Source organism: Rattus norvegicus, chromosome 7 (assembly GCF_036323735.1).
Source record: "Rattus norvegicus strain BN/NHsdMcwi chromosome 7, GRCr8, whole genome shotgun sequence".
NCBI classification, from domain to species: Eukaryota; Metazoa; Chordata; class Mammalia; order Rodentia; family Muridae; genus Rattus; species Rattus norvegicus.
Genome location: NC_086025.1, coordinates 15860676 through 15882366, shown reverse-complemented (window position 1 = coordinate 15882366; position 21691 = coordinate 15860676). Strand labels below are relative to the sequence as shown.

Genomic DNA, 21691 nt, shown 5'->3' with positions numbered 1-21691 from the left:
CAAGTCATTAGTTTTGTAAGACTGCCTGAGGTGACAAGGCATCACAGAAGCCTGTGGGGAGTCCAAGAACATCAGTGTTTCTCAGAATATGAGTATCTTCATGTCATAGACAATCTAGAGGACTCCACCTCTTTTCTGACTTTGACCACTGATGAGGCTCTTTAATGCACACTGGAAGCAAGGCTCTTGGCCAGAACAAGGGACAACAGGTTCAGGTTAGAGAGGACCAAGGGCTCCTCATGCAATGGATCTTTCTGCCTTTCTTACCCAAGATCACAAAATCAGAAGCCTGTGAACTTAGCTTTGACAAAAAAAATTGTAGAGAGACAAATCTCTTATGGATTGTGTACAAGCCTCAACTGCCAATATAAAGCTTATGTCCTATTGGCTGAGGCAAGGAAGAGAAGGGAGAACCACCAGCAGCAGAGGGAGAGTATCCTGGGAAAGAGGCAAGAAGACAAGTTTGACCTTAAAATGTGAGGAGGTCAGACATGAGACTGAGGGCAGGCGACCAGTGTGGCAGCTATTGATGACAATAAGCAAGTTACTTAAATTATGAACTAGTCTGTGACTGAGCCAGTGCTTATGGGCTGGGCATGTAACTCATTAAGTCATCGGTTATTCTGGGAACAATGAGCCTGGGTAGAAAGCAGTAGTTACCAATAGCATACTGAATGAGAGGCTAGAATCCAGGCTTAGAGCCTGAAGACTCTTGGTTGTAAGACAGTTTTGTTGAAAAGGAGCAGTGAACCACAGAGAGGCAATGCAGAAGGCTGCTCTAAAGTAACTTAAGGAAAGAAAGGAAGAAAGAAAGGAAGAAAGAAAGAAAGAAAGGAAGAAAGAAAGAAGGAAAGATAGGAGAGAAAGAAAGAAAGAAAGAAAGAAAGAAAGAAAGAAAGAAAGAGCTAGCCTGATGAAGAGAAAATAAAGGCTTTTCTACTGGACCCTCAATGCACTTCCCAAGTGCTGCTCCTTTAATTGGAGGCTCATGAGTCAAAAGAGCTGGAGGGTGGAGAGCTGATCAAAGGTCTCTCTCAGGCTGCAGCTTTAAAGCACTTCTCTGGTACAGCAGAGGAACTGAGCAGCCTGTGCCCATCACGAACCGGCATGTGCCTGGGAGAGGAGCCTGCAATGGCCCCCAGACAAAAACAATGCAGTGACATTCTGAAAGTCTGATCTACCTTCCCAGAGCGGGTGGCAGATACAGGGCAAAGGGAAGCTCTGGCCCAAAATCTGGCAAGGACAGCCTGCTGGAGCAAATGCAGAGATTGAAGCTAGCTGCCATAGACATATGTTTCCCCAAGGAGCCTGAATAAAGAGGCAGGAAAGCAGAATGAATATTGTCACTGAGCTGCAGTGGCACTGAGAACCCCCAACCTTCTCAAAGGTTTTCAAGTATTCAACTTGAAAACAATAAAAGAGAAAAGAATTTGAATATAAAAAAAATCTTAGAATGGAATAATTTGTTTGGAAATAATATAATCAAGTCTCCAAAGGAAGGAGAGAGATAGAATAAATCAAAAATACTTTTGCATTTAGAAATGGAGAAAAGTACAATGACCAGTATCATTTGGACCTGATATAATTTTGTTTGACTGTAAGCAAGAAATGATTATATTTTCACTAGCGATTGCAGTTTTCTATATCACTGTAAGTTCAGATTAAAGCAGACTTAGATAAGTCACAGATGGGATGAAATTCTAGGTTTGAGGCCATAAAAGAGAGATGAGAGTATTCTTAAAATCAGAATAAAGAGTCTTGATAAATCCCATCCACAATGTAGAATGAGAACAGAAACAGAATTTCCAGAGGAGAAAATTACACAAAGGTGTGAGGAAAGAAAATGGCAGCCCATAGAGGCTCAATATTCTCAGTTAAAAAAAATCCAGATTCTGATTTATAATGCCACATTAAATCTATTAAATATAATAGATTATGTGTTTCATTTTGTAGACTTTGAAATTTTAAAACATGAACATATGCTGATACATCATACACTGGATACATATTCAGACTTCTAAGCTGCTCCAGGCTCGAGGTCTGTAAGGAGTGGTTCTGACATTGCACATTTATTAGAGATGATGGCTATCTTGGAAATGCCTTTGCAGACTGGAACTAATGAGGCTTTATCATGTTTATTCATTATGATACACTTTTCACATTATGGCATAAAATATTATATGTTGCCAACTTACAGGTCAAGCAATTCTAAAGAACTCTCTCAAGACTTTAGAGAAAATGCTCATAGAATGAAAGGGGGGATCTGGGATCTCCCAAAATAGTTTAAATCAGGCTTTATTGACTTGAAATTTTAAAATGTCAATGAGACAGATACTACAGCTGCTAAAAAGCTCTAGATCTTAGGAAGCTGCTGGTTTTCACAGTTGTTTCTCTGGATTATAGATTGCTAATGAAATGGGCATTTAGTTGGACTATGGAGGGGAATATAAAAAGAATCTCTTTGGTAGTGTGTACAAGCAGCATCTGCCAATAAAAAGCTGAAGACCAATTAAACAAGGCAGGAAATAGAAGGTGAGGCATCAAGCATAAAGAGATAGAACCTTGGAAAACAGTGGAGACCTGCAGATTGGCCTTGATCTCTGAGGAAGACAGAAACATGAATCTCAAGAGAAATAACCACCCATGTGGCAGACACAGACTAGAATAAGCAGGTTATTTAACTTACAATATAGCTGGGGAATGAGCCAAAGCTTATGGCTTAGGCATTTCTTTGTGAATAATTAAGTCTCAGAGCCCTATTCTGAGAACAAAGAGGCTAGGTAGGAAAGCCCCCAGTTTATTTTTTGTGATAACTTAGCCTCTCTCTGCAGAAAGATTGTCCAAAATTCACCTCATCCTTGAAAGTCCAGATGGTTGGTTTGACGTACTCAGCATCCAGCTATGAAGGACATGGAAGCACTCTGCTGCCTGTAATTGCTAAACAATAAATATCTGTCTCTTTGATCTACTGAAGAAGAAGCTGATAGAAGCTAGTCTCCTATCATGAGAATGAAAAGTTCCCTGTGACCCAGAGTGGAGACAGCTACTATGGATTACAGCCTTCTGTGGTTGGTGCGTTTGATTCTATGACCTCACAAAGAACCACTGTGATTGCAGAATGAGGGTCCTCTGTATAAGACTGTGGACCAGTCTGTTGTCTTTGTCCATACAGACCAGGGAGCTGTTTTTTGGTGACCTGTGGGACTCCTTGATAGCTGTGTAGTTTGTTAGTTGCCGGGTTGGTATAACTCACAACCTGTGTTCACCAGAACACGGGAGATATTAAGCCTTATGGCCAGCAAATCCAAAGAGAAGACTTTGGGAAGTCACTATAAGATTCTTTCCTATCTTGGTCAGGGTTCATTTGGCACTGTAAACTTGGCCTGGCACCTGAAAACGCAGGCTCTGGTTGCCATAAAAATGTTAGAGATCAGCAAGGAGACCATCAGCTCTATCCTGTCAGAAAGAGCAATTTTGGAGACACTGCACCATCCTAACATCATTCGCCTCTTTCAGGTTCTCATAACATCAAGCCATGTAAATTTTGTACTAGAATATGCTCCAGGGGGAAGCTTATTTGAATTAATAAAGGAGGGTGGACCGCTGCAGGAAGAAGTGGCAAAGAAAATATTTGGCCAGACAGTGTCAGCTGTGAAATACTGCCACAACCTTGACATTGTCCATCGAGACATAAAACCACAGAATATCCTAACAGATGCAGAGGGCAATGGAAAGTTGACAGACTTTGGCCTGGCCACCAAGTTCAGACCTGGCACCTTACTGAAAGAGCTGTGTGGGACCAAGGAATTTTATGCCCCAGAACTGGTACTAAGGGAGCCATATAATGGCAAGAAGACAGATGTGTGGAGTTTGGGTGTGCTGCTCTATTTCATCAGCACTGGGTACTGCCCCTTCAGAGGAGTCACCACCAAAGACATGGAGAAAAAGATTGCAACGGGGACGTATACCATTCCAACTTACTTCTCCGGACAACTTGAAAACCTCATCCATCAAATCCTCACAGTTTCCCCAGAAATGAGGCCCTCCATCGAGGACATTGAGAAACATCCATGGGTCAGGAAGTGTGAGGTAAACATCCCAACCATCACCTGCCCAGATTACAAAATTGTAGAAATGCTCTGTGGCATGGGGTATAATGCCAACAAGATCTTGGAATCCCTTCAAAAGAAAAAATACGATGAACCAATGGCGGCATATTTGATCTTAAAAGACAAGGTACGCCAAGAGATTGAGCATGGAACTACCACTTCAGACATGCCTGTGGATCAAGGTCCTTTGCCACCCCAATCACCAGCACATCACTCTGTCTCTGGTCTTCCCCTAAAGAGGAGAGCCAGTGAACCCAACTTTGGCCTCCTTCACATCTGGCCCCCAGGAGAGCAGGTGGCCAGACACAATGTAGCCAGGAGTGTCTCCATGCCTCCCATTGCCCTATACGGTACTAAGAAGCAGAACAGCACTTCTACCAGTGCCCTCCACTCAAGACCTGTGGCTTCCCCATGTGTCTGCAACACCATATTGGAAATCGAAATACCCCTGCCAACTAAGCAAGACTTTGATATGAAAACATCATCTCCCCCTCAGAGGATTGGGTATTTCCAGAGACTCTGCCAAAGAATTAGGGATTGTCTTTCAAGACTTTGCTGCTTCCTGTGGGCTCCAAAGGTACATTCTCCAAGAAAGTGGCTTCCCTGAAAGAGGCAGTAAGGCAGAACCAAATGAAAAGGTAAGCCAATATGGGAGGGTGCGACTCGACTCTGAATTTTATTTTCTCTGTCTTTATTCATGTATTCTCTGTCAAAACAGTATAGTTGGGGTCTCGGGGTGGTGAAATGTATTTCTACTCCAGGTGGATTAAACCCTGCTTATTACCATACCATCTGAGGAAGAAATCTTGTTGGAGAATGCCTAGGTGGTGTCTGATGTAGCAATAATCAGCAAGTGATTGTGGGTACAGCCAGTCTGAAAGGGCACATGTAGGGTTGTTCTTCATGGGGAACATATTGAGATAGAGACTCAACTTGGGGACCTAGTGGCTGGTAGAGTAAATATGGTCAAAGTACTAAGGGGCCACTTCAATGTCTCCCTACAATTGAACTGGATAGGCGGAGTGTATTGAGTCCTGTGAAGTATGACAATGCTGCTTGGATAAATACACTGGGATTCAGCTGTGGATACCCAGTTCTTATGTATCCTGCATGTAAAAGAGAGGGGTCAGTGTCACCAGAAGTTACAATCTGGCATTCAGAGACTGGTCATACAGTGTCATGCTAGTCTGTCTTACCAGCTACTAACCAGGGCTGAATAGCTGGTAGAGGATCTTCCCTGCCACCAGGCTCAAGGCAACTAAACCTCAAACCGAATGTCCCGGGACACTGACCCCTGGGCTCCTAGGTTTCCTTTCCTCCCATCATTTGCTATGCTACCAACAAGGAGACCTATGCTCCCTGTGAGTACACCAAATGCCTGCTCCAGAGTTCACAAGGAGCAGAAATGGGAAGTTTCCCTCCATATCTCTGTTCTAGCTGCTTTCCCTAGGCATTCAGTGCATGTGCTGGCTTGGTCAGCTCCTGGTCAGGCCACTGGGCATTCAAAGTGACATCTATTCACGTTCCCACACGTGCTACATACCTAGGACACACCTCAGTCTCTCATACAAACCAAGCTCACTGCGGTCTCACTCTAAAGCTCGAAGTTCTTTGAACTAGCCTTCCTCTTGAGAATCTACTGTGGTAGGCTTGGGGCACTGTATGCAGCAGACAGCAGCAGACTTGAGGGATATGGGAAGTGGGCTTCAGGTGTGAGAGCTTAATTGCCTCCAGGATGTGATCGTGCACCACATTCCAAAAGTGCTCCAGCTTTGGAAAGTTCAGGCTTCTGTCTACCATGTCTGGTGTGAGTCTCAGTGCTGGGCTGAAGGATGCCACACTGAGGTTTCGAGAACAAAACACAGTGCTTCTATCATGGAGATCACTCAGCCTGTGTGACCTGCTCTCCTGTGAGAAGGATAAGAGTAGGTACCCAGCGCATCTCTCTCACTGTGTCCAAGAAAGATGCAAAACTTGTGAGTGAACCTCAAAGCGGCTAAGCCTGGGAAACTAGAAGGGTTGCTCCGTAAGCATCTGCCATCTTTCTGACACTCAGTCCTCTTCCACATCTGAAGAGCCTAGAGCTGGGACTCTCCTCATTAGTCAGAGGTCAGCCTCATGACTTATATTCCTGCATTTCCATGGGATTTTGTTGCCAGAGTGTGGGCTCTTCGTCATGGTTAGGGTTCAGTGTCCTAGCCATCCAGCTTGCTCTTTGCATTCTGGGTGGAGCCTGTTCAAGTTCTTCTCCTACAGCATCTGTGTGTCCAGTTCATTGCTAGAGTTAAGTCTTCTTTCATAGGCCTCACGTCATTCTTTCCTAACTGGAACAAGTCTTCCAGTGTGAAAATGAGATCTGAGATTCAATCCTGTGCTCTAGGTTTACTCTGTGTCATGCTATGATCAGTTATCCAGTCAGAAGTCATTGAATAAAAACGTGCTCTGTCCCAAGCCTTCACTCACTGCTGGGTCCAGGGATCTTTAGGCCTGAAGACCTATCTGTCCCCAAGCAGCAGACAACCTGGCAGAATCCAGGAAAATCAGGAAGACAAAAATGATGGTGTAGTTCTGCATGAAAACAACTAACTTGGTAAGAGACATGTGTAGTCCAGGGCATCAGAAGAGACACTTTTGTGAAGGTTAAAACAGGTCAGGGCCTAGGAAATAAGAATAGAAGGCATAGAGGATCATAGGGGAAGCTGTGTTACCTGCTGCCTGCATGATTCTCTGTACATGATGGTGTGTTTTTCTGATAGTGCATTGTTTTGGGCCGCTTAAGAAGAAACTAAGTTCCCCTTTAGGTGAAAACTCCTGAAACTCCTATTGACATTCAGGCTCTCACAGTCTTGAAGGTCCACACATGGAAAAGACCTGAGGGGTGCACTCTCCTGTGTCCTGAGGATTGGGAAAAACAAGATTGTGAGCAGAACAGTGGGAAAGAACAGAGCCAAACAGAAATGGGGCTTATAGTGGCATCCCAGAGTGTAGAGTCCCTGTTTCAGCTGTGGGTGTACACTTTCCTTCAAACCCAGTGGTGGTTCCAAGGAAAAAGTGTCACCAGGCAGCTCTCTGGATCTGTGGATTTGTTTTTAGCATCTAATGTGTGCTTTCTGTCCAAATCAAAGGCTCCATAACCTCGAAGCAACATTTTCAGTGTCATAGATATATCCTTCTACTCTAAAGTATAGCTGAAAAGGGGCACAGTTACAGTGAACTGGCTATTTCTCTCGTATTTCACCAGCTTTCCCCAGTCTCCATAGAGTTCTCTACCTGAGATATTTTTAATAAGGTAGGAAACTACCATGAATCTTCTGGGATTAGGCAGCCCTGATCTGGAGCCACAATTTAACAAGTGTTCATCAAAGCCTTGCCCTCTTCATTTCTTCCAGGAACAGAGAGAGCACTGGGTCTTGCTTGGCTGTGGAGGAAAGTGTTTTTGTTTAACTTAAAACTGATGTATGTAACTATCAAGAGGGAAGTCATAGTAACTCAAGGTAGAAATTTAGAGGCAGAAACAGCAATAGAAGCCATGAAGGGTGCTCTTTACTGGCTTCTTCACCATGATTTCCTTGGCCTGTTTCCTATTCCTGGCTGAACTACCATCCATACTTTCCTAAACACTTAGTCAGTCACTCATCATGAAAATGTACTATAAATGCAGTGGACAATCTGATAAGTGCATAATTGAAAAAATTCCATCCAAAATGGCCTAAACTTGACCAAATTATCAAAAAGTATCCAACATATATGGAGAGGGACAATCACTTTCGGGAAGGCCAGACACTTCAGGGTGCGAGCATGTCCCGTCACTTGTCACTGTAGAGAATTTGAACTTGTCTCCTGTCACATTTTCACTCATGTATATCTATTAGGTGTCTCACCCACTCATCCTCCCCCAATCAATACTATCCTCCATTTGTTTAAGTTCTAGAATTTGTTTCTGCTGTCTTTATCTGCAGATGATGGTCATTAGAGTAATTCTGGAACCTAAATTCAGACAGTACATAGAGTGTCTGCACTCTCTATATCCCAGAGTCAGCATGAGACAAAGCCAACAACACATGTGGACTCTTCCCTCTCACCCTAAAGGACATGGTGATCCATTAGCTTCCTGACATACAACATGCTGACATCCAGTAGTCAATAGCCTTAGCAGTTCTTAATGGCAACTGCTTGTCTCAGTGCAGTCTTTAGTCATTCAGGAAAAGGGAAAGGGTCCATAACTTCTCCTATCTCTGCACTTGCTCCAGTGTCCTTCCCCTCTGAGTGCTTTGCAGTTACCCTAGTTATAATCTACAAAGGAAGGTCTCATTCAGTCAGAGGTCCTGAGAAAGGATGACCCTGCCATTGTTCGGGGTCCCTGAGTTTTAGTCCCCCTCACATCTATTGTCTTTCCCTCTTTTAGCTTCTCCTCTGCAGATGGTGGTGCATGTGAGGCCAGGACAGTCATGGATTCCTGAGTACAAGGACAGTGGCTCATTTTTGCTGAAGATCACATCTCAAATTAACACTGAACTGGAAACACAAAGTAAAATCCTCCTACCTCAGCCAGGTATGCAGAAAAGATGTGAGACTGCTATGCACAGGGGCAAGTGTCCAGATGGAATCTATAGTGATGATCTATGCCTGGCAGAGGAACAATGGTCAACTATCTAATGGGCCCCCTCAAAGTCTCCCTGCAGCTCAGAAGAACACCAAGGGCCTGAGCTCTGTGATTCCTGTATCACTGTGGAGCATCTGCCAAGAATGGACACCAGCATCTCTAGACCAGGGAGAGACTGGTTCCCACACTTTAGTTCTGCACACCCAAACAGTAAAACAGCCGCCTATCCCTAGTGAAGTACGTACATAATGATACAGGATTCTCCACACAAACTTGATTCACAAGAACAGGGCCTCTTTGGCAGCCACCTAAACCATCTGAAATCAGGCGAGAAGACGTGAGCAGAAGCCTTTGATCTCTGTACCTCAAGACCAAATAACATTCATTCTGATAGGATACATGCACTGGTCCTCATTTATCTTCATTCCCCAATTCCTTCTATCTCCTATCTGGATGTAGACATTTCCTTCCCATGCTCTGATCTGAATCTTGTTCTGCAATTCATGGAACACATTTGAAAAGTCGATCTGGACCTCCATGTCCTCATTTGTCCATATGGACCTTCAGGATGGACAGTCTCTGGAAGATCCTGTGCCAGCTGCAGGATGGGTTGAGCAGCTGTGTTGTCCATATCTACGGCAGAAGCACTTGAGCCAATAGACTATCTAACAATGCCATTCTGCCCCTGACAATGATGTGAGGATTCCCCTGTCTCCATATGAACCAATCTGCCTACCCCAACATTGTACTAATGTCACTGTGGAAACCCTAAGGACAAGAGGACTATGACAGTAGGAATCTGGATGCAAAACAACAACAACAACAACAACAACAACAATAATAATAATAATAATAATAATAATAATAATTGAGTCACCTTCTAATGCTGACAAAGAAGTTCAGGCCTCTAAGGATGTAGACTTTAAGTGTGAGAGATGAGAGTTACTTCTGGATCTAACTCAACACCAACACTCAGGAGTCCACCAGGTTAGTATGGAGGATGCATCTGACCAGAATGGGAGAATAGTAAGTTCTTCAGGTACACTGAAAGAGCTCTCACTCTGTGTAGGTACACAGAGAACAAAATAGTCTTGTCTACCTGGACATCTGGTCTAAATGAGGAAAACAGCACTCATGGACTTCTCCGTTTGGGAAAGGGGTTGGAGTAGGAGCAGTATATATATATATATCCTGTCCACTTGAAAGTCATGCAGTTTTTTTTTGAGGGAACCTCAGAATCTTGAATCACTGTGAAACATGTCTGCCAGTACCAGAATCCTTCCTGAGTGGAGAATTTTACCAGGATGGAGGAAACCCTGAGCATTCATATATATTGAACTCTTGAAGGGCACCCAGTTTGACAGGGAACCTCTAAGGCCTGAATCACTGTGAAACATGCTGTCTACAAGAACTAGAACCCTTCCTGAGAAGATTATACACTTCCAAATCATCAGAGGCCAAAAGTAATGATGAATAAGGTGACAGGTATTCTGGTGACCTGTCACCCCATCAAGAGCCCTATAACCAATGTAACATTCAGCAATGCAGTTCACTCCAGAGCAGCTGTTACTGTTCCAGAATCCCTGCAGACAGGAAAGCTAAAGAGGCTTCCTCCTCCCTGTTGACTTTGTCTTCTCAGGGAGCTTAAGCAGTTTAGTCCCTACAGATTTCTCAACCTGCCTGGAATGCTCTGCTAATTCTGTGTTCCAGTACTCTTCAACGGTGAGTCAAGAGAATACCACAGATGTTTGCAACTCTGATCCAGTCTAAGATTCCAGTGCTCACAAGCAAAGAGTGGAAAAAGATTTCTGTGGCTTCTCCATTAATGTTGTCCCAAATAAAGCTCTGGAGGACTTCAGTGTGGGAGCATGTACAGTACCTTGACTAGAGTCTGGTGTCTAGGGAATGAAGTGTGTCCTCATTAAGACAAGAGGATACAAGAGGACTGCCAGATTACATACAGAACACATGGTGTCCTGATATGGAGCCCAAAGGCTACTGAGAAATCTAATGCCTATATGAGTGAACCTGAACATGAACAGTGTAGATGAATGTGGTCCCCTTCAGTTCAAGCTGCAATGTTGTCATCATCTCCTGTTCAAGCCTATGTCCCAGTAAAACTTTGACAAGGCTATTCTGCCCTTCAAGCTCATATGATGATTGTCCATATGGGAGACCTGGCCTTGCAAGTTGCTTCTGTCACTGAGGAGACAGAAAGCAGAGGAGGAATTTAACAGTGGAGGCTGTATGCAAAAGTGATGTGGAGCCCAGCTGTACCTGGAAGCTACATGGTGCAACCCCTGAGCCACTCTTCAGACCTTCATTCTACTCTGGTGTCTTCTAGTGACAGCCCTGCTAGCCAATGACAACAACTTCTTCCTGACTCTTCCCCAACCTTGCTTCCCAGTGTTGAGACTTGAAGAGCACAGAGGAGGGCCTCTGTAGATCAGTCAGTGGGTTTGGACCATCAACTGCTACCACTGTTTTTATTTGGGATTATGTTCTAATTGTGGGATGTCTGACAGAGCTAGGCTCCCAGTTTTTGCTATGGAACCTGTTCTTCACTTCTTGGACTGTGCCTGCTCTAGTCCTCTTTTACCATCATGAAAGCCATTATTCCCTTCACAGTCCTGACATTATTCTTACATACAAGGAGTAAGTATGTAGATTCACTCTGAGATGTGACCACAGCTTCTAAACTGTCTATGTGAAGTAGTTTGATCTGCTCTTTTGTCAGTTGCTATTCAGTAAGCATTGTGATGTGCAAGGCTCTCAGTAGGTGCCAGATGCCAGGATTATTAGTGTGATGAACAAGCTGTGCCCAAGGAGCTGATGCAGTTTCCAGAGTACAGGACATCCAGGAAGACAGAGGTGGTGAGGTAAGTCCACATGGAAATGGGTAAAAACAGTAATAAAACTGTTAGTTCCCATCCTCATAAAGATTGTTGGGAAACACTGTGTCTGAGAAAACAGCTCTGTAGAACTGAACCTGGAGAGAAAGAAGGCATGAGACAGAGGGCCATGTGACAGGCAGTCACCATAAATGACTGGGTCTGTTAAGTATCTGTGATACTGTGATAGCTATTTATGGACACCCTAAAGAAAATGTATTGTAATTTATCACTTGGTGAAATGGTGTTCTCCACGCAGAGCACAGGCCCTGGGAGTGTTGGGTATTGCTACATGTCAAAGGCCTGAAGTGTCCACTGCTCTTGTGCTGGTGGTGGGATTGTCAGAAGATGAGGAGGCCATCCTGACAGAGGGACAAACAAACAACAGCCCATGTTGCTGCACATGGCTAACCATCGTTGATTTTGCATGTCAGTTTCTAAGCCGGTAAGGAGTGCAGATAAAAACTGTCACCAGAGGTAATCCTGAACCTTGGTTGTACACCAGCACTGTAGTTGGCTTTATCTCCCATGCAGACACTCAGTCTCCCTCAGCACACCCTCTTACTGTCCAGGAATTTTCTTAAGTATAGAAATAACACACTGGGATGTTACAGGTCAAATGAGCTAGCTAATTCCTCTGTGCTCTGACCTTCTGTCACTCTCCTCTTTTTAGATATAACCAGCTATTATTCTGATATACAATAAAGCAGTCGAGGATCATGAGGCTTTCCTGACTGAAGCAACACAGGCTGGAGCCAAACTCCCAAGGCTGTGACCAAAGTCCTTCCCTGTTTTTTTACTGCTGAGGACAGTCTGAACTGAAAGTCTGGACCTGATCTCTCCATGAAGGCAAAACCTCTTGAACTCTCATTTTGAAGTGCAGTTGTAGCTAATGCTGCTTCTGATTCAAAAATCTAGTTCAATATGTGAAAATATACACTTTTCAACCTCCAACCTGGAACATTCTGTCTCAGAGAGGACCTTGTTTATACTTCAAAGGAAAGACAAGGTGAGGAAGATGGGGAGGTCCCATGTGGCTTTTGCAAAATGTGCTTGATTGAAACCCATTTCCCAAAGTTCCTTCAGTGCCAGCCCCATATTAGTAGCAATTCTTGGATGAAGTGCTGATAGAGACTAAGGGATCCCTGAGTGGCAAGTCCCATGCAGAGACTCTTCAGGGTCTTTGGTGACATCAGATTTCTCTTCATTATTTGAACATCATGTGGTATGAATGCTTCCCCTGAACACTCTGACATTCACTGGTCAGTTTTCAGACCTACTCACCACTTCAGGAAAGTTCTCCCACTCTGATTGACTTCTAGGATCCAGCTTCCTTTTCTATAGAGGGTGCTTAGTGCTGTAAAACAGGAATCTGACTAACACAGTGTGTTGAATAGCTGGTCTTCTGTAATGCCTAGAAGCAGCACAAGATGGGGCTACTGGATCCAGTCATCCCTGTATCCTTCAGCACCATAGAATTTGTGATTAGTTATCAGCACAGAAAACCACTTTTCTTTGATTCCATCTTTTCTGATTCTTTTCTAAATACTAGAACTAAATACTCAATACCAGAACTGACCTGATTGTGTAGGAACATGGGAATATCCTCTAAAGTTCTACCATCTGCACACACCCTCTGCTGTCCTCTACTTCTGGGCACTTGATCCCTGTGACTGTCTTCCTGGGATGCTCACCCTCTCGTCTATTTACACATCTTCTCTCCAGAGTCTCAGTACAGTGTCATTATGTGAAGAAGTAGTGGGGACGCTGTCCTTATCATCCCATGGTATTCCATACTCTCAATTGTCCCTTGCAGATCCTGGTGCTTTCCCACAAGAAGTTGCTCAATGTGGCTACCAGGCAGGCCAAACATAAGCCTCTGTCTGCAGACAGGAGGGCACCAACAATGTGTCAAGCAACCTCATCTGGATCATCACAAGCATCTGTAGTGTGGATATCTGGTCAACATGGTATGGCCCCTCCCTTCCCTGGTTGCCACCAACAAGTGTGATATAGGTCATCCATTTCAGTGCCAAGATCTAGAATTCCGCTGTAGGTTAGGGCTGGGAAAAGGGCCAGGTATAGAGGGGATAGTGTTTTGTGTAATTGGTTCTTCCACAAATGTAGGAAATCTATGTATCCAACTGTTACAGAGTACCTTCTTCTCTTGCTCTTCATCCATACTTCAGAAAGAATGGTGCTCCCTAATTTTCTGTCAGTGAAATGGTGGCACACAGAAAGCAATGACTTTATTATGGGAATGCCAATTGATATGATTGGTACTTCCTAGAATGTCATTAGTGGAGAGATGTTCAGAGTTCTGACAACTCCTCTTTCCTGTCATCTGACACAAGACATGCACTGACAGAGAGAGTCTCTGACCCTTGAGAGAACTCCCTGAAGGCAGTTCTTAGATTATGACTGGAGATCAGACATTCAGAGGGAGTGAAGTCATGCCCACCTGGTCCCACCGAGCAGGAGTTAGGAGCTAGTTTGATCACTTTGACTAAGGGAACCACCAGATATTTTCCACTGTTTTCTGAGGGTTGTTTAAGAGTCTGTGTGATTATCTGAAACACAACATTTTTAGTTTCATTTTTGTCACAGTGACTTGACACTTCTAGGTTATATTGCCTTACCACTGTGAAGCCAAGGCACACATGCAAAGGGGCTACCCATGTCATATCCACACTCAAGAGTGTAGAGAAATAAATGCATCCATGCAGGCTTGCTTACTTGTGCTCATTTAAAGCCTTCTGCTCTTATGAACTCTTTTACCTAAGGCTAGGGAGTGGCACTGCCCAAATCCGTGTTTCTTCCCATGTCATTTAAGATCATGAAATTGATCCTTTATAGACTTGCTCACAGGGGAACTTCATCTAGAGGATTCCTCTGTGAAGACTCTTCTTCCAGGTCACTTCTGCACTATGTGAGAGTTAAAATTATAGAGCATGAATTGCTCCCAGTGGCCACCTCAGATCCCAACATTGAAAACTGTCAGACACATGACTAGAGACTTCAGCTTCTCATTCTACTTAGGCTCAAAGCTGACATCTTGTAGGGTATCCTTTCTGGCCCTCTCGGTTTCTTCCCACATTATACCTGACACTGTTACCACTCAGCTCTCAGCTCATCACTGGGGTTTTTCCACTGTGTCATTGACTAATACATTCTAGACATAGATAAAAACATGTTTGCCTTCAGATTGATCTTTTTTTCTATTTCCTCTGCCAGGTTTTTTTTCCAGGTGTGGAGCCTCTCCCTCCAATAAATGTTAGCAACTGGTCAGACTTTCATGCCAGTTACTTCAGCTAGACTGTACTTCTTTGAGTAGGTCCAAATCAGTGCTACTAGGTATATATGATGCTTACAAAATTTACCCTAATTATGGACACTGAGAGCATGTAACTTTGCAAAACATTTTAAATTTTTTTCATATTTATATATTTTCACTCTCTCCTCCATCTTCCCTGTCTGTGTATCTCTTCTGTTTCTCTGTTTTTAAATCCCTCTTTTGCTACATCTTTGTCTCATTCTCTGCATCTGTTTCTGACTCTCTCCTGTTCTCTCTCTCTCTCCTGTTCTCTCTCTCTCCTGTTCTCTCTCTCCCTCTCTCCCTCTCTCCCTCTGTCTCTCTCTCTCTCCCCCCCCCCCTCTCTCTCTCTCTCTCTCTCTCTCTCTCTCTCTCTCTCTGTCTCCCCCCCGCCCTGTGTGTGTGTGTGTGTGTGTGTGTGTGTCCATGCATGTGGGGGGAGGTAGCATGTATATTTCCTGGAGAGCCTTTGAAGGTCAGAGTTTAACTCAATTGAGGTATTTCTCAAACCCATAAAGGACCCAGTGATTGAACTCTATTGCCTATTGTGAAAAACTTTTTGTAGGTGAAGAACCTGAAGGACCTGAGGCTGTGCCAGTACATGCTGGAGAAGTACTTGACTGGACTCGGGAGTAGCGGCCTAGGCATTGGCCCACAGAAGTGCTGTTCTGCTTCCTTGGATGCCAGTCACAACAACTCGATCTTCTCTGTCCAACGGAGTTGTCTTGGTTGTAGATTTGGGGATCCTCAATCTCTCAGCTTAGTTCTCTAACGTTAAGGCATATTGAATCTTAGTATCCTACTTTATTTGCCACTGTTCTTTCTAACTTTATTTTGCCAGAACATTCTATGGGTAAGACATTCCATCTGTAACACTTTATGATGGGTAAGCCCACATGAGGATACCCAGAACCCATACACAATGTGCTCTTATTTACCTGTGAGAAGTCCAAACCAGTAACCCTGATCTTGAATCAGTGCTGAGAAGGACCTTAAAACTCAGAACATGACATGTCCCAGTGTGGTTCTTGAGCCTGAGAGTTCTCAGCACCACTGTTCAACCCTCTTGTTTATTCAGGGTTGGGACACTTTTCATTCCTTTCTTGTTAGAGTCAACAATGACTTCTGTAGAAGTTGGGAATCTAGAAAGCAAAGGGTGGGGTTTTCTTGCATGACCTTGACCCATGTTGGGTTTTCTGTCTTCCATCTCCACTTTTAACATTAAATATACTACATCTCTCCAAAGGTTATGCCTATTCTAGAGTGCTGCACTCAGTGACGAAGTTGGAGCAAGTGTCAAAAGAGTGAAGACCAAGCTCTGACTATTACAGAGAGTTTGAGATAGACAACTGATACTTGGAAAAACACTTGACTTCTCAGTGGGACCTCCATCTACTATAAATAACCAACAACCTGTTCAAGGATCAATGTGCTTCTGACCTGAGGAAAACAAGGTAGAAGGAAGTCCGCAGAAGGAAATGGGTCTGATGTCTACCACCTTAATACTTCCAATTCTGTCTTCTAGGCATCACTAACAAATCTATACAGTCTTACCTCCCAGAAGATGAGTGAAAGTGTTACAGTTAGGATGACTGTTGACATGAGGCACTCAGAGGTTCTCCACAAATCTGAAGGACAAGATTGAGATTGCCATTCATATGGTCTTTCCATAGTCTTCCCTTAGAATCAGAATTGAAAATCACTGCGGACCTCATCTATTAGTTGCAGGTAAGATGATCACCTTAGAAAACCTAGCCTTTGATTTTTAAGCAAACAACTCTGAGAGGAAAAGACACAAAGTAGAGCTCAGTCCTGCAGCTCATACCACAGATAGCTGATGTCCTAGGGTGTTGTTCTTTTTTTTTAAGTTTTATAAAGGACATTTAATTGGGGCTGGCTTACAGGTTCAGAGGTTCAGAGATTCAGTCCATTATCATCAAGGCAGGACCATGGCAGCATCACCACATTCTGGCAGGCATGGTGCAGGAGGAGCCGAATTCTACATCTTCACCCAAAGGAAGTCAGGAACAGACTGAGCATCCCCAGGCAGCTAGGAGGAGGGTCTCCAAGTCCACCCCACAGTATCACACATCCTCCAACAAGGCCACACCTTCTGATAGTGCCAAGCATATGCAAACTATCACATTCCACTCCCTGGCCTCCATAGACTTCTTTAAACATATGAGTCTATGGAGGCCATACCCAAATTTAGCATAATAAAAGAAAAGTACATTTAGTTCAACTTCCAAAGTCCCCAGAGTCTATAGCAGGGTCAACAATGTTAAAAGTCCAAAGTTCAAAGTATCTTCCAAGATCCATCTAATCACTTAGATGTCAACCCCGAATTAAGACAGGCAACCCACTGGGCAAACTTCAAACTCTGCTGTCTCCATGTCTGATGTCAAAGTGGTCTTCAGATATTCAACTCCTGTTTTATCTTTGTTGACTACAGCAAATTTCTTTCTCCTGAGCTGGTTCCACTCCCTGTTAGCAGCTTTCCTCAGCTGGTCCATGATGGGCAGATTCCAGGCAACTTTTGTCAAAGTGTAATGAGATAATCTAGACCCTTCTTTGTTAAGTAAGTGTTCAGAAATGTTCTTGAACTCCCTGCCCCATTTGCACAAAAGGGTTAAGAATTCTACTGAAGTCTTTTGGGGCATTTGGGCCCTGATTGTGTTTTTAGCAAGGTACTGGTCTGTGAAGAAATGTCTGGAGAGTGGCATATCTGCAATGTGTCCCTACTTCTTCATGATGCTCCTATGAGACTGGCAAATGGAGAGGACACAGTAACATTAAAATGTAATTTCTAGTGTATGACTTTTGGCCTGTGCACAGTAGAGTGGGCACTCAGCAGAAGTACCATTTGGACATTTTTTCAGCTATGGAGGAAGAACCCATGGTCATCATCTTCACCTCCAGATGTGTTTATATTTGTGTCCCAGCCCTTGAGCTTTTGAGTTTCCAAGGGAAACTTTTTGGTCAGGTTGATGCAGGATCTATGTGTGGGTCTCTTTGCTTGCCTTCTGTACATGGATAACACAGATGATGCTTTCTGTGACTTGTCATATGATCCCTGAAGGTATAGTTGTGCCTCTCTCCCTTTGAGTACCCAGGATCTTCACATTGTCTGTGCTTACTCACCCCATTCTTGATGTTCTTCCACACCTGCTCACCAGTCATAATCTGACCACAAGTGATTAGACTTTTGATGTGTCCTTGAGAACACCCCTGAGTTTATGTTTCCATTCCTCACCCCATTGTGGTGAGCAGAACAAAGACCTGGAGATGTCAGGCTGCTCACCTATATAGGCAGTACAGAAGAAGAGCAGGAAACCAACAGCAGAACTTCTGAGTGCTAGGACCCTGTCACTTTCTACAAGTTATCTACGATGCCCCTGGACAGGCTGTATGGCAGAAATCAACTCTTTACAAAAAGAAAAGCCTAATTTACATAGTGTAGAGAGCACCCACAAGCCCCCTGTCTCCTCCTCCTTCAGCTCCTGCATGGCTCCTTGGCTAACACTTCAGAGAGCATCTGATTCTTCTGACAGGAGAGCTCCACCAAAAAGCTCAGACATCAGGTTTAGAGGGACAATTATGGCAATGATGGTTTTCTTATTCATTGGTAGAGTGTTAGAATGTCTATAGGTGCAAAAACTATTGGGAAAGAGCTGGAAACATGTCTTCTGAAAAAAATTATTCCCTCAATTTATACAATCTCCTTCGTTTTGTTCTCCACATTCAGCTTCTTGATACTGAAGAGATTGTTCTACCTGATGAGCTCAGGACTAGAAGATGGACAGCATCCAAGAAGCCTGGCCCATCTAAGGCCAAGTCACATCTTCATGAAATATTGAAAAGCATTTGTGCATAGGAGAAAAATGTAATCGCCAAGATCTCATCAGGCATTCTAGCCTACTGAGAGTCTGATAGACTCAGGTCAGAGGTTACCTCTGATTCCTAGAAGTGGAAGAAGGTACCATTCCACAGAAGAAGCCTGTTGCTGATGCTGTTGCAACCAGGACTATGATTGTGAAACTTGTGTCTCTGTGGATATCAGGTTCAGGAGTCTTGTGCCCAGGTATCTACATTCCTCCTCTCATACTTCATTGGATAGAACTTTACAAGCCCTATAATTGGGAGTGTCATGTGCAGATGGTATTACACTTGACACATAGTATAAAAAAAGATTTGTACCCATTTAAGGGGCTGGAAATAGGCTGGACCCATAGTTGTACTCTGTGGCTATTGACCCTTTTCAAACTTGTTTGACTAGGAACAAAGCTGAGAACCTGATATTTCCAAGATTCATCCTTACAAAATTCAGAAACCCATAGCTCAAAACAGTACAGATACCACTCAGAAATGAATCCAAGAACAAGATGTCTGACACGAGAATTTTACAGATTAATTTGTAGGTCCAGGACTCAGCAACACTAAACCTACAGAGAATCATTCAGGGATTCCACTGTTAGAATTCAGGAGCTGCCATTGACAGAAATGACCCACGGGAGACTCTTATTGCCATATCATTGCCTCTGTGACCCACAGTGCTGTGACTGCCATGCTCTCTGTCAAACTCCATAGGAGGTCACCATTAGTAGAATACTAGTGCAGGGCAGCAGAGCAGTACAGTGGCCCTAGGCTGGTGTTGTGGGTGGTTCCAGGAGATACTGACATCACACCACCCTCTACATCTAGAATGAAAGGAAGAGGAACACGGGAGGGAGTGTGTGATTGTATTCATGGCCCAAAGCTGCCTAGGTGTCAGCTACCAGTCTGGAAGAGCCCATCTGCCTCTGTATGGAGGATTCAGGTCAGGAATGTGACCGGGAACACAGGATTCAGTGCTCGCAAGAGGAAAGTCCTTTACGTGACATCTTGAACTATGACACAACAAAGATGGGATAGCTTGGCCTTATTGGGACTGGCACATATTGGGGCTGGCATAGAGGGATTCTCTAGAATGTACAGGATTGTTTGAGTACACAGGAGGGTTGACAAGTCAGCAGAAGAGTAGGACACACACTGAGGTCAAGTGCCAGGTAGCATGAGCTATGTAGCCACACAGCTGGACAGATGGGCTTTCTTGCTCTAACTGAAGCAGAACCAAAGCAGGACCTGCCTGAGCCTCCATCTGTACCTTGGTTCCAGTCGTTTCTCTCTCTTGCAAATCACAAGCATTATGAAGCACTACTCTTGGCTGCCAGCATCACATGGGCTTTGTTCATGTTACAGACAGGACATACAATAATCAGTTTTCCTCCTACCTGTAACCATCCAGAAGCTTAAGGTAGAGCATGGTCACCTGAAAAGAGGGCTGGAAATTCAAAAGGCATACGGTGAGAGAAACATGGAGCCAAGACAGTGTACAACCATTCTGGAAATCAGTCTGCAGGTTCCTCAGAAAATTGGACATTGCACTACCTGAGGACCCAGATATACTTCTCTTGGGCATATACCCAAAAGATGCTCCAACATACAACAAAGACACATGCTCCACTATGTTCACACCAGCCTTATTTATAATAGCCAGAAACTGGAAAGATCTCAGATGCCTTTCAACAGAGGAATGGATACAGAAAATGTAGTACATCTACACAATGGAATACTACGCAGCTATCAAAAACAATGACTTTATGAAATTCATAGGCAAATGGATGAAAGTAGAAAATATCATCCTAAGTGAGATAACCCAATCACAGAGAAACACACATGGTATGCACTCATTGATAAGTAGATATTAGCCCAAATGCTCAAATTACCCAAGATGCACAGAACACATGAAACTCAAGAAGGATGACCAAAATGCAGATACTTCACTCCTTCTTTAAAAGGAGAATAAGAATACCCATAGGAGGGGATAAGGAGGCAATGTTTAGAACAGAGACTGAAGGAATGCCCATTCAGAGCCTGCCCCATATGTGGCCCATACGTATACAGCCACCAAACTAGATAAGATGGATGAAGCAAAGAAGTGCAGGCCAACAGGAACTGGATGTAGATCTCTCCTGAGAGACACGGCCAGAATACAGCAAATACATAGGCGAATGCCATCATTAAATCACTGAACTGAGAATGGGACCCTGGTTGAAGGAATCAGAGAAAGAACTGAAAGAGCTGAAGGTGCTTTAGACCCCATATGAACAACAAGGCCAACCAACCAGAGCTTCCAAGGACTAAGCCACTACCCAAAGACTATACATGGACTGACCCTGGGCTCCAACCTCATAGGTAGCAATGAATAGCCTAGTCGGGGCACTAGTGGAAGGGGAAGTCCATGGTCCTGTCAAGACTGGATCCCTAGTGAATGGGATTTTTGTGGGGAGGGTGATAATGGGGGGGTGAATGGGGAGGGGAACACCCATATTGAAGGGGAAGGGGAGAGGTTAGGAGGATGTTGGCCTGGAAACCAGGAAAGGGAATAACATTTGAAATGTAAAAAAGAAATAACAAATTTAATAAAGATGGAAGAAAAAAACCCACCTTGTTAAAAAAAAACTTAAAAGAAAAAGAGAATGATTTAAGTAATTGTGTGGCACATGGGGATATAACTCCCCCTTATGAAGATATTGTTTTTAAGTTCCATGAGACTGTTCCACAATACCTTTTCCTTGAGGATAATAAGAAATCTCAGTACTATGGGTGATACAAAATTGTTAGAAAAACATTTCAAATGCTCTACTGCAATAGCCAATTCCATTATCTGTCTTAATCTGATTTGGAACATCCAGTACAGTGAAACCAACATAGGCAATGACTAATTCTATTTTTA

At 43.7% G+C, this 21691-nt stretch overlaps 1 protein-coding gene across 5 annotated transcripts in view; it reads left to right on the top strand.

Annotated features, from left to right (window-relative positions):
* Nucleotides 1-3109: 3109 nt before the first annotated feature.
* The window catches only part of Smokwl5 (sperm motility kinase W like 5), a 36010-nt gene continuing 17428 nt past the window's right edge, over nt 3110-21691 (top strand). Inside the window, exons 1-6 of one of the 5 annotated variants that reach the window (XM_063264500.1) lie at nt 3110-4747; nt 8515-12612; nt 13420-13573; nt 15482-15644; nt 16163-16644; nt 18662-21263. In XM_063264500.1, the coding sequence (XP_063120570.1) occupies nt 3292-4716 (1425 nt within the window). In that variant the 5' untranslated portion in view covers nt 3110-3291 and the 3' untranslated portion in view covers nt 4717-4747; nt 8515-12612; nt 13420-13573; ... (1 more) ...; nt 16163-16644; nt 18662-21263. Of the gene's footprint in view, nt 4748-8514; nt 12613-13419; nt 13574-15481; nt 16645-18661; nt 21264-21691 lie in introns of those variants that run through there. The other 4 variants (XM_063264502.1, XM_039080488.2, XM_063264499.1 and 1 more) reach the window with 4 other exon arrangements.